The sequence below is a fragment of the Haliaeetus leucocephalus genome, unplaced genomic scaffold, assembly GCF_000737465.1.
Source record: "Haliaeetus leucocephalus isolate CR32 unplaced genomic scaffold, Haliaeetus_leucocephalus-4.0 Scaffold450, whole genome shotgun sequence".
Taxonomy (NCBI): Eukaryota; Metazoa; Chordata; class Aves; order Accipitriformes; family Accipitridae; genus Haliaeetus; species Haliaeetus leucocephalus.
The window spans coordinates 10,999,727-11,015,732 of record NW_010972886.1 but is presented as its reverse complement, the minus strand read 5'-3'; the positions used below and the strand labels follow the sequence as shown (position 1 = coordinate 11,015,732).

The window sequence follows — 16,006 nt, the reverse complement described above, 5'->3', positions numbered from 1 at the left end:
AGATGCCAGCACTGTGTTACTCCAACAGCCAGAAAAACAGAGTCTGGTCCAAGATCCTATTTTGGTACTACTATGATCAACCTGAGGAAAGAAAGTGGCATGGATTCCAAAAACATCCCAAAAATCATGCAACAAAGCAACTGCTATCCAGAGAATCAGATGGTAACAAAGCGACCGAAGAACCAGAATTTCATCCAATGCATTTTATTTCCTCAATTCTGCTCTCCCACCATTCCCAAGAGGGGACTGCATCAGTTAGACTGCATTTCATTTGAGCAGGAAAGAGTGAGAGAAATTTCAGAGCTGCTCTTCTCTTCACACCTTACAATCTCTGACATCCAAAATCCTCCCCTCCCCTTAAACGTCCTCCTAGCTTCACTTGGGGTTTTGGGGAATGGAATTCCCATTCCAGTTTGTTGAAAAACCTGCAATACATATGCCATCAGTAGGTTTTTAAACCAAGTGGTTCTTACAGAGCTTCCTATGGGTAAAAAGGAAACTGTAAGAAAAGTTTGCAAGATGACTGATCATAAAGAATTTAATTTAGACAAAATGTTAAAATGCTGTGTGCATTCAAAAAGTAGGTTAAATAAAAATGACAGTCTTACGCACTGAATGCCAGAAGAGACCAGGTCATTTCTGTTACTAATGCAATAAAAAACCCCACAGTTTTGGAAAAGCAAACTGATTCACCCATCAGTATTGACTACATGCACAAAGCTGGAATTTTTAATTTTTTTTTTTACTGGGGATCAAAGTCTGCAACCTGGGGAGGAAAGGCATAAGGGGAGAGAAGTACAAGACTATCTAGGTCCAGGTTTGAGCCCTTACCATGAGTAACAGAGCTGTCTGAATGCAGATGAACCTCAAGAATAAACAGGAACTATTACTTGAAGTTTAACTGGTCAGATAAGCTAATCATTACACTGTGCATGTGTCAAAGAAACATAGCAGTGAGGTAGATGTCAGAGCAAATGCAAGCAATTAGACACATACATTTGGATGATCCTTACTTATGCAAACAAATGTCTAATGACTGTACATACACAGTCTGGATACCTTGTTACATTTGTGACCAAGTACTCAGCCAGTGATATATACACCCAAACAGATAATCTGCAGATGAAAACGAAGCTCCCAAATTCAGGAGGCATATCTGCTATTGTTTATGACATTACTAAACAACTAGACTGTCCCCATATACACAATGAGACCCTATATAGTTCTATTGCTGGAAGAGATGTTCTGCAGAATGTAGGCAAAGGCAGAGTGTTATTAGAAAACTCAGAAAGAAAGAGATCATTAATATGTGTAAACAATGTTCTCCCTTAACAAAGCATCTGGAATCTAAATATTTACAGCCACTCCTATTAAGCATACACTGTTCAGGATGCAAAAAAGTAATTTAAAGACACTTACTGGCGATCATTATAGTTTTAGAGTTTCCTCCTAGGCTATCTTTTAACAGCCAAGTCAACACAGAGTCCCTGTAAGGCACAAATACTTGTTTCTTCTTTGAAAGAGGATTTGTTGCATCCTGAGATAAATCAGCTGTGATGTGGAGGTAGGAAAAAAAAAGCAATTATATATTTTCATTCATTTTCAAAAAAGGTATGCATTAGGCCACGATTTGTGTAAGTAAAAATGAACAGAAGTAAATAAACAGAAAGATATTCAATGACTAAAAAAAAAAATCCAAAACAGACAAGCACAAAAATCAGAGACATACCTAAGGCAGAAATTACATTTCCCAGAGTAACTAGAGATTTGTTAATATTTCCTCCTTCCTTTAACCTAACCCCTGTGGCACCGGTGGCATCTGCTCTCTCACTTCCAGCAAGATCTACCAAATGAATCTTGCTAACAGTTTCACAAGGCATTTCGGAATCAAATTTAGCCTACAGAAAAAAAAAACCACAAAGAAAAGTATGTTAAGCTACAAAATTCTGAAATTTTGCTGAATACAACTTAGAGGCCTTTTTCATGTCATGATTGACTTTAACTTGTTTACAATAGCAGAGCTTCAGAAGACAGATGTATTAGAGGTGTCACAGAAAGGCATTTGATCATTAATTGCTGCATAACTCCCAAGCAAGTAGTTACTACTTTAAATTGTAATATTTGCAACTTTCTAGCCACTTATGCATATGCACTGACAACTGTGAATTGGTATTTACAAGACGCACAGTGAACACGTGCTGCATTCATTTTATTAAGCTTTCAACATTTATATTTAGCTTTCAACAAGTTATAGCATACACAGACACATTTACACTCAATTTCTCCCCCTGCCTCCATGTTAAAGTAAGTAGCAATTGCAGTTTCATTCTACTATTTTAACTGAGGCTTCTTCTCAATTTTTATCTTAATTCATATAAATCAACTCAGATTGCCTTGTTTCAAAATTTCTTCTACTTTTACAGTACAACAGTAGAACAAAACATTTTGCTGCCTGCCTCTCATCCTCTTCTGAAAGCTTTGTTATGAGCAATTTATCATTAGTGAACAGCTGGTGCATGGGATTTTGTGTGTGTGTGGTTTTGGGGGGGAGGCATGCAAAGTTCTGTCATGAAAGCGAACCACCTCTATGCTACCTTTTCTTCATCTAGCAGGTTATCTGTGGACTGTCTAAAAAGCCCCCAAAAAACAACAATGAAGAGCAGGAGTCATTAGAAAAGGACTTTACTGCATATAAACAAAAAGATCATTACAGTCTGAGAAAACATGTTAAATCTCTCCATTATTCCATCAGTAAATCAAGGAATATAAATAGGTTTCCAACACTAACAGAGGAAGAGTCAGCAAGAAAACACTCAGAAAACATTTCTACACTCTACGATTTGGGTCATGGAGACAGGTTTTTTGTAAACTTTGGATAACATTAGAGCATAAAAGGTAGCCCATGTTCACCTCTGGCTGAAGTCTCACACAACATGCTCCTCAGCCACTCCTGTCACAGGAGCATCGTGAAACACACTGGCATTGGTAACTCTTATTCAGCCTGAACTCCCAATAATTATCTCCTCAAAATCTATTAAACATCTTTTTAAGTAATCACACTACACTGTAAATTTTAAAGATTATAATCACTGATAAACATATTTATAGTTCTCAAAACAGTATCTTCACACTTTTAACTTTCCTCATCACAAAACAACAACATAGTCATTATCTACCCATACTTACTTATTTGACAACCTTATTTTTTAATTATCATGTGAATTATTGAACGTAAATACATATTAAGACAGGCGGTTTGGTTTTGTTACCTGAGTGAAGTTGATTGTGAAAATGGCATGCGACCTGCTACTGACATCATTCATTCCAGTTGCAGCCGTTGTTCTATTTATATTTCCTGCATCCATAAGTTCCTCTACATCAGTATAATTTTGCACTAAATGTTTAGACAAATCTAAAGAAAAGCAGAGTGTTACAGTATGCTCATACTTGCACTTGAAAAAGATTTAAATTACCCTCACTGCTGCAAAGTATTGCTGCAATTAGTGTTTATTGTGATACTTGTTTATCACTTAAGGAAAGGAATGAGGCCTCATGTGAACAATGGAGAACTTACACATTTACAGTAAATTAAGAAAAAAAATGCAATCTTCTAAAGTATTTAGTGCAATAACATAAGCATAATCCCTCAAAAGACATGAACCTTCCCTGGCAGAGGACAAATTAAGACAATTAGATCCTAATAGGTTCTTTCCACCTAAACATTAAAGATTTACAAATTATAGTCAACAAATTCTTAAAACCAATTGTATCTCTTAACATTACTTAAAATTGTGTTATAAATTTAAGATAAAAACTGTGTATGTATAATAATCTTAGAATTGGGAAAGTGCATGGGGATACAAAATGAGAGGCTATTCTCCTTTAATGCTTTTATATCAAAGAAAAGAACTGTATCCATCATCATTTATATTTTAAAAGATAAAAATGTCCTATGCAATTAGAGATGACATTTTAGAATATATAAAGGTAGTAAAGTATGCAGTGCAAAACACTGGAAGTTGTTTTACCCTCAACATATGGCCCTTCTTTTGGATGTTCTCGTATTCGTAAATTATTAGTTTTTGATGACTTCCGTCTGAGAAGATCTCTCACACGTTCATTATAAATTTCCAGATAACTGAAAGAAAAAGATTAGAAAACCACTGACTGATTCAAGAGTCTTTAAAAAAAGGAAAGCCATGTTAACACTGTGTTTGAAAGCAAGATGCCTGGAGAAGCAAATGGATCCAAAGTTGGCTTAAGATAGTAATGACTACAGCATACTTGTACCATAAGGAAAAAAGTAATAAGCAAGTAGAAAGGAAGCAGACATTAGCAAGATCAAGATCTCCTAATGTCAGCCTGAAATAAAGGCTAAAAATAAGGAAGATGCTGTCCAGTAGGAAAGGCATTTTCTATCATTTAAATAAACCAAAACGCACAGCTATTGGACTGAAGTTAGAAGCATTGTGCATTTTGACTACAACTGCCAACAAAAAACAATTATAGGACTGAGGCCAAGCATGGAAAGTTATGTGAAAAACACACACTTTTCTCAGAGATAAAGTGAAACAGGGTGGTTGTAACTGAAACAAGTTTGATAACCAGCAAATTATGGACACACCAAGACCTACCTGACTTCTGTTCGAAATGATGCCTCATTCCGCTTTGTTTTTTCACTTATTTTGCTGAATAATCCTTCACAAATTCGAGGTATTAAACCTGCATCACCCTGCAATAACAACAGTTCTTATTTCCACATACACAATATATTTTGAAAAATAAACCCTAAGATCACTAGTTGAGAGTTCCAACATCCAGAAAAAGGAAAAGAAAAAAAAAAATCAAATCATTTCAACAAATACTCTCTTGCCCTTCATTTAACTGCAGTTACCTTGCCACTTTAATCCTTGTGTTTGTGTTGGGATGTATATACTAGCTCCATTTCTTTGCTATTGGGATATATTTTGCCCCTCTCACTTAGTTCGAATAATCCCAACTGCTTAAGGCAGAAACTGGCTCCTCAGAGCAACATATGAACTGCCTTATCTCAATACTATTTTTTCTAACTTCTTCCACCTCATCTCACTAAATGGGACAAGAGCCATATATATGCATCCATGAGCCATTCTCATTCAAAACCCCAATCCCCAGCTCACAGTCCTTCCTGTCTTGAGAGATTCACCAGGTCCTCTGGATAAATTGGCATGCAATAACTATGTTAAAACTACATTCACTGTATCCTACAATGCAGCTAAATTAAATTTTATATTTAACTTCTGAATGCTTGACTCTGCCGTTAAAGAGTTTTTATGCATAAAGTGCTTGGTCGGTTTAATAAAGCTAACTGAAAAGAACATATTCCTTCTCACAGATCAGACTACATAGTTTACTAGCAGGGCTGCAACTATCCATTACAGGGTCCTTGCCACTTCACCTAACACAGCAGCCAGCAGCAGCAGGATGCCATCTTCTCGGTTAAGCTGGCACTTGAGAATTGAGTTTCATCCCAGTGAGGCTGCTGCTCCACCACCAATGTCAAACATGTGTCTGACTGTGAGGCAGCAGCTAATGCTGCCAAGATATCCAGACTTAGCATGCAGCTCTCCTCTTCCCATTGCTCCAGGGAGACCCCTTTCTGGCCAAACAGCAAGGCAGCAAGTCAAAGCCAGGGTTTTCCCCAGCAGCAGAGGAACAGGAGAGTGCCACACAGCTCTGGTCTCAGCTGACAAGAGGCTCCTTGCTCCCAGCTGCCCCATTCCCACTGAGTCTGATTAGGTAGATGCCCAACTACCTGCTGAGCACACCTCCTCCCCACCGCTTCAGGAAGACAGCAGGCAACACTCCTTCAGAACTGAAATGAGTGAATGCAGCTCCCAGGAATAAAGGGAGAGGACATATACATACAGATGAGCTTTGGGCTCAGAGCTGCAAAACTCAGAAGTAGCTTACAAAATAGTCTGTCAGCTACAATTTGCCTCCAGTCCAAAAATGCATAAGAGATTTGATGAGATGGACTAATTCTAATTCTATGCACCACTAAGGCAAGAAATGTTCTTGCTTAGAGTTAGGGGCCATGTAATTATGCAGGAGGCAAATTAGGACAAACCAGACCAAACATCCCACAGGAGCATAGCCCATGCACTCCAGGCACCCAAGAGTTTGCCTGGTGAGATTCTACAGATACCTGGCAGCAGGAAAAGTCAAAGACAGGGTTTTCCCGTGCACCAGACTCTGGCAGGGTGAGTGCTTCATGGGCAAAGACTTCTCTTCTATTTGGACCCCCACATAAAATCTGACCCCTTTTGCCCAAGCTTATTCCAGTCTGCTCCCATGCTGGTCCCCTCTGTCCTTATTCTTCAGTTTCCCCCTGCATTCTCTGTCCAAGCAATCTTCTTCCAGGTGCCATCTCTGAACTTCGCTTCCTCTTTCCTTTGCCCAGATATAATTCCCAATTCACCATCCAGTCTCTTTTTTTTTTTTAATCATACTCTATCCCTCCATTTTGCCCTTTTCCAGCTTCTTCCTCCTCTTAATCAGAGCCTCTCTGTCCTTCTTAAACCAGGCTTCATTCTTTGAAATAATAATCTATTCTCTCCTTCTATCATACCTAGTGCTTCACCTAACTGCATCTTGGCTTAAAAAAAAAAAACAAAAAACAAAACCTAGATAAAGGGAGAAACTTGCAGCTTAATTAGGCTTTTTTTGAGACAGTTGCCTTTGGTAACAGAGGAGCAAGCAGCCCTTCCCAATATGTATCAATCTCTACCTCCAGATAAAGTTTCAGGGTTCAGTGTTGGAAATTCCTACACACTTGTTTGTTTTTCTTCTTTTTTAAACACAGGAAGAGGAAAAAGACTTTTCTTTCATCTCATGCTTGGAAAGACCTGAACAGTTTTAATTAAAGCTTAAGGAAAGAACATGAAAGATCCATCACAAAGTTTTAGGCAAGTCATTAGTGTCTGACATAATTTAACAACTGCAAAGAGAGTCTTGAAATAGGAAATAATAGCTCTAATTGAGTAACTTCAACCATAGCAATACAGTGATGCGAAAGGAAGAACACATAGTTCCCCGTGTATTTTATCAGTAAAATGTACTTCTTGCAGAATGTACACTCTTTATTAGAAACTATATTTAAACATTTTCTCCCTTTTCACCCCCTACAGCTCCAAGGCAGGATCAACTACATCTTTGACAGGGTTTTTTTTCTGGGTTACAGAGCTTCCAGTCATGGAACTCTGTAGAACCAAAATAGGTAGTTCACTCCAGAGCTGAATTTTCTCATTAAAAGTCCTTCTATGCTATCTAACCAGAAAACTCCTCATTGCAATGTAAATGTACTGTTTCTTACCCATCTATTTTGGATACAGGGAACAAATTATTCCCTTCTTTTCTGCAGCAGCCTTTCACGTCTTGGAAGACTTTTGTTCCTCCACAGTCTTCCTTTCTCTGCGTACGCAAGTCTGACTTTCCTGGTAGATCATGTTTTATAGATCTCTGATCATTTCAGTTCCTCTGCTCAAGACTTATTCTAACTGGTCCACATACTTCTTGAAATGACTGCTGCACACAGTATTGCAGAAGCAGCTTTCCAGAGCCAAGAACAGCAGATATTGAAAGCAAAATGAGAATAGAATACATACTTTTTAAGGAGAAGTAGGGAAAAAAGAAAATTTATTTTCAATTCAAGTTTTCTTATAGCACTGTAGTCTCTCTGACAGGGCCATCAATTTTCAAGCATTTAACTTGGCAGCTGAGTATATTTTATACACACTGTATAAAGCCAGATTAAAGTATTTATGTATCACGGCAAGAAGATTAGACCCTTATTATTGAATAGTGTCAAACAAACTTCAGCACCTATTCATTTGCAAAATGTCTTGATGATTATGGTCATTACATATAGTGAGGCAGTCTCATAAAAATGTCACTTTTATAAATTTCTGAAATCGAAATCCACATCTAGGTCATAAGATCTTTTCTGGTTACAAAAGTCTATTCTGCTTACCATACTGAAGTTAAATATAAAGCTACTTACTCTGTGACAACTGAAAGAAAAAGATTTACAGCCAATTTACTCTCCTAAGCTAAGGGAGGTGCAAAGTGGCCAATCTTGCTACATTTCAAAAGAGCTATCTATCTAAGGAAGAACAAGTGGCAATATCCTCCTTTTCAATTCTGCTGGGAGAAGACATGAGGTGTTTTTTTTACCCAAGGATTAAAGAATGAAACCTGTAGAGGCTGCCTGGCAAACAGGCTTCATCAGTCAGCCCTTTTAAACTGCTCCACTCCCAACAGTTTAGTGGGTTCTTTCTGTCCTTGGAAAGTCATGGAGGCAACTGCAAGAAACTACTCCCACCCTTTACTCACAAACTGCCAAATACTCCTCCTATCACACCTTCTTCTAGGGTCTTCACTGAAGTGCTCAACAGGACTTAATCCTTAAAATGAAAGTTACTGTGTCATCTCATAATGGTTTGCTGAAACTTACATTTAACTACTCTCATCCCCCTCCTCACTTGATAGCCTTCTCTAAACAGGGGTCAAGGACCTACTTTAATCTTCTGACCCTTTAAAAGAGGTCTAAAAACCAGATCTCTTCAGAAAGAGCTGATCATCCATGTTCTCAAATCAGTATCTTCTTTTTTTTATCTCAAGTTGGGCATAGAAAATTAGTGGTAGCATTCGAGATATTTGGTTTTGTTACTGAACAAAAATTATTGCTTTTTATCCAACATAACAAAGCATCACTTAAAGACACTTATTCCAAATGTAAATATCTACCTATAAAAGAAAGAGCTTCTAAAACCTCTGATTACTACTAGAAGGTATGATACATGGGGAGTCAGTAGCATACAGACAGGATCAGTAATAATAATTCCATAAAAACATGCTCTTGCAATATCACAATTTCAATGCATTGCTGCGGATTTAAAAAAAAAAAACCACCTGTTTAGTTGATGTGGGGCCAGTGGTGGACATTGTCTACCCGGATTTCTCTGAGGCTGTCAATACAGTTTCCCACAGCCTCCTCCTAGAGAAACTGATGCATTACAGTCTAGACAAGTGGTCTGTGCAGTGGGTGGGGTACTGGCTGACAGGCCACACCCAGAGGGTTGTGTTAAATGGCTCCTTTTCAAACTGGCAGCCTGTCACAAGTGGGGTCCCCCATGGATCGATATTGGGCCCAATGCTGTTTAATGTCTTCGTAAGTGACCTGAATGATGGGATCAAGCGTACCCTGACGAAGTTTGACAACGATACCAAACTAAGTGGGGAAGTGGACACTTCCCGGAAGGGAGAACCACCCTGCAGGAAGACCTGGGTAGGCTGGAAGAGTGGACTAACAAAAACCTTATGAAGTTCAACAAAGACAAATGTAAGGTCTTGCACCCAGGAAAACATAAGCCAGGAGTGCAGCACGGGCTGGGATCTACCTGGCTGGGGAGCAGCTCTGTGGAAAGGGACCTGTGGGTCCTGGTGGACAACAAGCTTAATATGAGTGAAAATGTGCTGCGGCAGCAAAGCAAGCCAGCAGGATGCTGGGTTGCATCAACAAGGGCATCACCAGCAGACATAATCATTATCCCACTCTACTCAGCACTTGTCAGGCCACACCTGGAATACTGTGTTCAGTTTTGGTTGTCACTATACAAAAAAAGATGTGGACAGGCTGGAGAGGGTCTAGAGAAGGGCCAGAAAGATGATCAAAGGACTGGGAAACCTGCCATATGAGGAAAGGCCGAGAGAACTGGGTTTGTTCAGCCTTGAGAAAAGAAGGCTTAGGGGAGACCTTATCACCATGTTCCACTATTTAAAGGGTGGCTACAAAGAAGACAGAGACTCCCTTTTTACAAGGAGTCACACGGAATAGAAGAGGGGTAATGTGTACAAGTTACTCCTGGGGAGATTCCAACTGGACACGAGAGGACAATTTTTCACAATGAGAACAATCAGTCTTTGGAATAATCTCCCTGGGGAAGTGGTGGATTCTCCAATGTTGGACATTATGGACACGTTTGACAAAAAAAAGGACATTTTTAAGATTCAGCTGGACAGGGTGCTGGGCCATCTTTTCTAGACAGTGCTTTTGCCAAGAAAGGTTGGACTAGATGATCCCTGAGGTCCTTACAACCTGGTATTCTATGATTCTGTGAAAATACAACATACCGCATTTCCCATCATGGTGTAGGACTTCCCAGATCCAGTCTGTCCGTATGCAAAAACACATGCATTATAACCTTCAAAAGCAGATTTAAGCACATCTGTACCAAGATTTTTGAAAACCTAAAAAGAAAGAAAGTTTTTTAAGACAATAGAAGCTTGGGGAAAAAAGCTGCCATCAGCCATCAGTCCAGCAAGGCAAATATTAAACAATAAACTACCACAATATAAGCTATTGGCATCAACCAATGATATTTACTATAGGACAGGAAATTAGTACTTCAAATAAAACACTAAATTTTACTACCATATTTAATTTACAGCACTGCATCAGTATATTTTCTATGTTTTCTGTCAGAGATCTACTTGACACGTAGAAGAACAAAAAACACTACCTTCTTTCTATAGTTCCAATTTCTTTCAGCAATCTCAGATACTTCATTCACTTCTCCTTATTGTTAATATCTACTTACTTTTTGTATCTTTGCCAACTCTCCATGTTCTGCAAATATCCAGCCCCTGCTCACAAGGAAATGTTTCAGTAATCCTGTCAATTTCTTGGTTTGTGTTTTTGGAGGGTTTTGTTTGTTTAGTTTTTTGCTTTAACCAAGTGTAAGAAAATGGCCCATTATTTTCTCCATATTTCCTCCCTAACTGGCTTTTACATACCAATACTTTTTAGGCTAGCAAACCCAGAAACATGTTTTCTATATGGTAAGTGACCCTCTTCCATCAGCTAGCCCCTTCTCTTTTGCCCTCAACATTTACTAACTGATCACAATCCCTCCTCCACATCCCATAATACGGGAGTCTGTTCTCACTTAATAACTTCAGCTCTCACCAGATGCCTTCATCACCTTCCTTTGCAATACTGGCTCCAGTATCCCTCCCAGATTCCTGACCTTTCATTATCATTACACCTAATTTCCATCCATACCCCCACTGGCCAAGGAATGCAGATTTCTCTCAACAAAAATATTAATCTGGGTCTCCCAAACCAGACATTTTCAAAAATCTCATACATGCTTCACATAATTTGGCTACTAGTCTGCAGTATATGTGGTTTAAATTAACTAAGGTGTACAAGTCATTATTAATAGCGAATGGCACACGCACAGTATAACCATGCTACTCTTCCCTTGAAGGAGTGTTGGGCAATTTCTTTGATCATTAACGCTCAGTTGCAAGCATGCCTTTGGAATACTTAACTTGACCTTCCCTTGAGCAAAGGAGTTGCAACGCTGTAATCGGTTATACTTCTCAAAGAGGAAGAGTATAAAGATCAGCCAAAGCACAATTTCCCTTTTGCTTGCCATTTGAAAAGTAGCATCTTAGTTGAATTCTCCCTCCTGAGTAACTGCTCCTTTATTTTTTCCCCAATTTTCCCTTTCTCTATGTCCAAGTTTTTACCTCACTATCTGGACCAAGTCTTTATGCACTACAGTTTTGACTGCATTTTCCTTTTTAAAAATTTGTGTATATCTTGCAAAGTGATTTGAGGTAGTACATAGGACAGTTACAGTCGGTGTTGTCTGAACACAGGCTTAACACACAGGTTAGAAGAAAAGACATTGTTAGGATGGGACTTTGTCAGAACCAAACAGCTGGGACACTGGTTTGTCACAAAAGGGCTGTAAACATCAAAATTCTATTTGTTTCTCTTCCAGGAATACAACCTAAGTAGCTTGATGGTAAATTACCACTCCCGCTCTAATTTTTGAATACTAAAGCATATTTTGCCTCTACAAGGCATATTAATGGGGAATGTAGTATTAGACAGACTTCCATTTATTATTTTTCTGCCTTTCAAATGGAAAAATATAACAATTGTGAACAAAGCACACTAGGCAACTGCATTACCAACAATCAAGATCAATTTTATTCCATGGCGAGATGAATGTGAATGAAAGATGCCCATCTATGCCACTGGTGCAGTAAACATGAAATTCTGCAGCAACTTGATAAGAGCTTAACTACAAAGCCTTCCAATTAAATATGAAGTGAATAACACAAGCAAAACAATAGCTTGTGCAGCATTTGTTTAGAAATTGCACTCCCATGGTTTGAAAACTCCTTTTGTTTTAATGACAATGTGTGCAGCACATTGAAAACAACACTTGACACAGGGACAATGATATTTTTGTGGCCAGAGAAGTTAGCATTCTTGTCAGTAAAGGATGAAGGAGGCAGTCTGGGGTTGTGGGACACACCGTAATAGCAGAATATTGAACATGGACATCTAAGCCATGTTTAGGATTTATTGTTAGCATCCTATTACTATGAACCATAAAGCTCACAGCTTTAAAAAAAAAAAAAAAAATCATTGCTCAAGGCTGCTGCAGCAATCCCTATATGGGCATTTTAATTTATTATTTTTCTGTAATCTCCTGACATGGCAAATTACACTGATCTTGCCTCAACCTGATCCACTCTGAAACAGAGGCAAAATGGCACCAATAAGGAAAAACTTCAAATAAGGAAAACTAATTTATCACTTGTATGTGGAAATTGGACATCCACACAGGATACAACTTGGATATCCATTTATATTAATTCAGGTTGCCTTTGCAAATGGCTATTTTAACATTAATTAACTTCATTATTTCACAGCACATTCAGATTCTGGAAAAAAACCTGCATTTTAACAGCAACAGCCTAACAACACAATGGACTCTCTTCCTGGGATTCCTCTAATGAGATCTTGTCTAACACAGCTTTCCAGAATTATCTCAAGTCAGGTAAAGAAACAGCTACCTAAAGGATCCAAGAATTAAATATCCATAAACCTAAGCTACAATCAGTGCTTAAGAAGAATTTATGTAACTACTTTTATAGTACATTTTGCAGACTTTTCCAAATATGCATAGATACATCATTAACACTGTTTTAGAGAGATGTACTTATCTATATCAGGAAGAACTGAGAATATGGCAATCAGTTATCACTGAGAATTACACGCATTTTCACGAAACTAAGTAATATTAAACTGAGACCCTAATCGATTTGTATGAGCAAACTTAAGGCAATCATTTTTGTGTCTGCAGAACCACAACCAAAATGTCAAGCTTCAGTTAGAATTGCAGCAGAAAAATACATGATCAAAGCTGCTTTAATTAAAATAAATAAATAATTATCTGCATGCTCAACTTAAAGCATTTGCTGAAGTTCTAGTAAAGCCATATGGCCTGAACCACCTGCTTAAAAAAAAAAAAAAATCCACTAGAAATTAGGGTTCCAATCATTGTGCTCAAATACACTACTTCTTGAATTTGCCACAGTGCTAAATTAATTAGGGTATTTCTACATCAACGCCCAAATAAATGTATACTGCTTGATATTTCAGAGAATATAGCAAAAACTGTGTTACTTAAAAGAACATCATCAAGAAATAACAATCCAGAAAGTTTAAGAACGTACATGATCAAATACTTGGATTAAGCACTAACTAATAAATCAGTGAAATAAAAAAGCTTTCAGAAAAAAACAGGACCTACTGCTTACACTGATGGTTAAATAGAAATTTCAAGTATAAATTTTCTATCAAACAATTATAGTCGTATACATAATGGCAAAGCTTGTCTTTCTCATATCTATTTAAAATTGGCTTCAACTTATTGTTTCTTATTATTAGTTTTAATTCTGAGGCTTTTTAAGATTAGACATACCGGTATCCCTGATTTGGGGGTTACAGAACAGATGAGGTACATACCAAACAGGTATGTATCCAACTGGCTTACAGTGTATTCAGCAAACCCTTGCATTATTTTAAGGGGAAAGAAATACTCTCACTTGAAGCTTAGAGGATCTCAAGTTCCACAAAATCAAAAAAGAAGATAGCAATCACAAAATACTTGAATTTCACTTAATAAATTTATTTGATAATGTGGAATAGCAAAAAGGTTCAATGTTCACATGAAATGTGAGGTCAGGGAGGGCCTATCTGTTCATCTAAATAATGTCTATAGCTCTGAGTTGGATTTTCTGTTCTGAGTGTGCAGGAAGAAAGGCAGTTTTGTCCTTTCCTAAGCTGAATACTCAAGGGAGGAGAAAGAAGAATCTTCTTCAGTGTGTACCAAGAATTTTGGGAAAAAAAACAAAAAAAAAACCAAAACACACACACTTCAATACATAAGAAGAATGTTTCTGTCTAAGTGAATTAAAGATATACACTTGTTTCTCAAAAGTGATTTTTTTCAAAAAAGCTTTTCAAAAACAAAGTTAGTGCTCAGAGAAATTTTCTAATTTGACCTTACAAGACAAATCAGACAAGAACTAGAAAGAAGGCATTTAGCCTGCTATATTAGGAAACACAGCACTTAATGTTAGATAAGTTAAAAAAAAAAGAAAACAAAACAAAATTCAAATTCTCAGGTACCTAGGGAATTTCTAAATTACATAAGAAGCACTTTCAATGAAAAGAAGTTTCAAAGAATGCTTTCAAGCCAAAGAAAAGGGAAAGGAAAAAAAATCATTAACATTCAGAAATCCTACCATTTCTTGACAAACAAAGCTGGGACTTTTACTGTCTGCTGAAAAATAGGAAAAATCATAGGTAAATGTCTTAGTTCTTTCTCGTCCTGTGTCTCCAGTACCACCCTCTGGTACCTATTTAAAAAAAAAAATAAAGAAGCAGCTGGTGCAATACATCCTGATGAAGTAATTAAAAACATTTTACAATAAATAATCAGAAAGCAAATTTAACATGAGGCTATACACATTTAGAAATTCATAATGACAGGTTAGCCTATTATTCCAACAACAGTGAAAAAATTAGAACAGATATACCCTTCTGCAAGAAAGATAAGTCACGTTACAAGACAGCACAGCAGGAATTATTTGGATTTTACCTTACTGCTCCTAAAACCACAGTAAATTTTTGTCACGATACTTACATTCAGTTAAATTGGTCCTGTACATGAAATTCAAATTATAATAAGGGATTATCCTACCCATATAATTAATAGCAGCCAGAGAGACCTTTGTACTGTGAGCAGCATTTCAGTGGGGAGTCATAATTAAAATGGTGTTACATACCTGCTACTTAAGGCTATTATCATGCTCAAGACATGACAGCTAGCACTATACTTCAGCAACATTCACTGCTATCTGAATCAGTTTAAACAAACTACGCACTGAAATTCCTTTTCCTATATTTGTCATTGGAAACTATCTTGAAAAAAACTATTTGCTGTGCATGATTTCTCTTGCCGAGAGAAATGTTAAAATATACCATCAGAATATTATAGCAAGTGATGGGTACTCTGGGTCTGGTTCATTTTCATGGGAGTTCCAGAAGACTACAGATTAAACAAAGGTTTAATAGCTACCAGGCACATACCTCTCTTCTACTGTTGGCTTTCATCTTCCAGCTAAGTAATTACCAGAGTGATAAACCTTAGAAAAACCTGAGATACAGCCTATAGAGTGGTTTTCAGAAAACCACGATGCAGCATGTTAACAGTTTAACCTGTTTCCCCAAAGGATTACTTCAACACTGCATTTTAAAACCTAAGGGCTGTCCTCCACAGTGCAGCGAGTCACTGTTTTGTCCAGTCATATTGTGGCAGCTGTTCAGTTAGGACTTCCTTTTTTAAATTGTTTTTACTCACCTTTAAGTTTGTGATTGTCGTTTTATTTTTTTCCATTGAAATAATAAACTTTGCATTAAGGTCTTTCTCCCTGAAAAAAACCAAGACTTGAATATGTTAGATATAACATATCACAATCATCCAGTCATATTTCCACTCAACAGGTTGCTTGCCACAGTCAATTATCAAGTGAATTAATTTGTATTTCATTTTTTAATTGTTGTGACCAACGTTTATTTATTGCTATCTTT

General features: G+C 37.4%; 1 protein-coding gene across 2 annotated transcripts in view; it reads right to left on the bottom strand.

Moving 5' to 3' along the window:
* KIF16B (kinesin family member 16B) overlaps positions 1-16,006 on the bottom strand; it is a 148,346-nt gene that overhangs the window by 116,331 nt on the left and 16,009 nt on the right. The window contains exons 2-9 of one of the 2 annotated variants that reach the window (XM_010574790.1): positions 15,777-15,846; positions 14,659-14,772; positions 10,174-10,290; positions 4,635-4,732; positions 4,029-4,138; positions 3,270-3,412; positions 1,730-1,898; positions 1,420-1,551 (exon numbers count right to left, since the gene is read on the bottom strand). In XM_010574790.1, coding sequence (XP_010573092.1) covers positions 1,420-1,551; positions 1,730-1,898; positions 3,270-3,412; positions 4,029-4,138; positions 4,635-4,732; positions 10,174-10,290; positions 14,659-14,772; positions 15,777-15,846 — 953 coding nt within the window. Of the gene's footprint in view, positions 1-1,419; positions 1,552-1,729; positions 1,899-3,269; positions 3,413-4,028; positions 4,139-4,634; positions 4,733-10,173; positions 10,291-14,658; positions 14,773-15,776; positions 15,847-16,006 lie in introns of those variants that run through there. The other variant, XM_010574791.1, reaches the window with a different exon arrangement.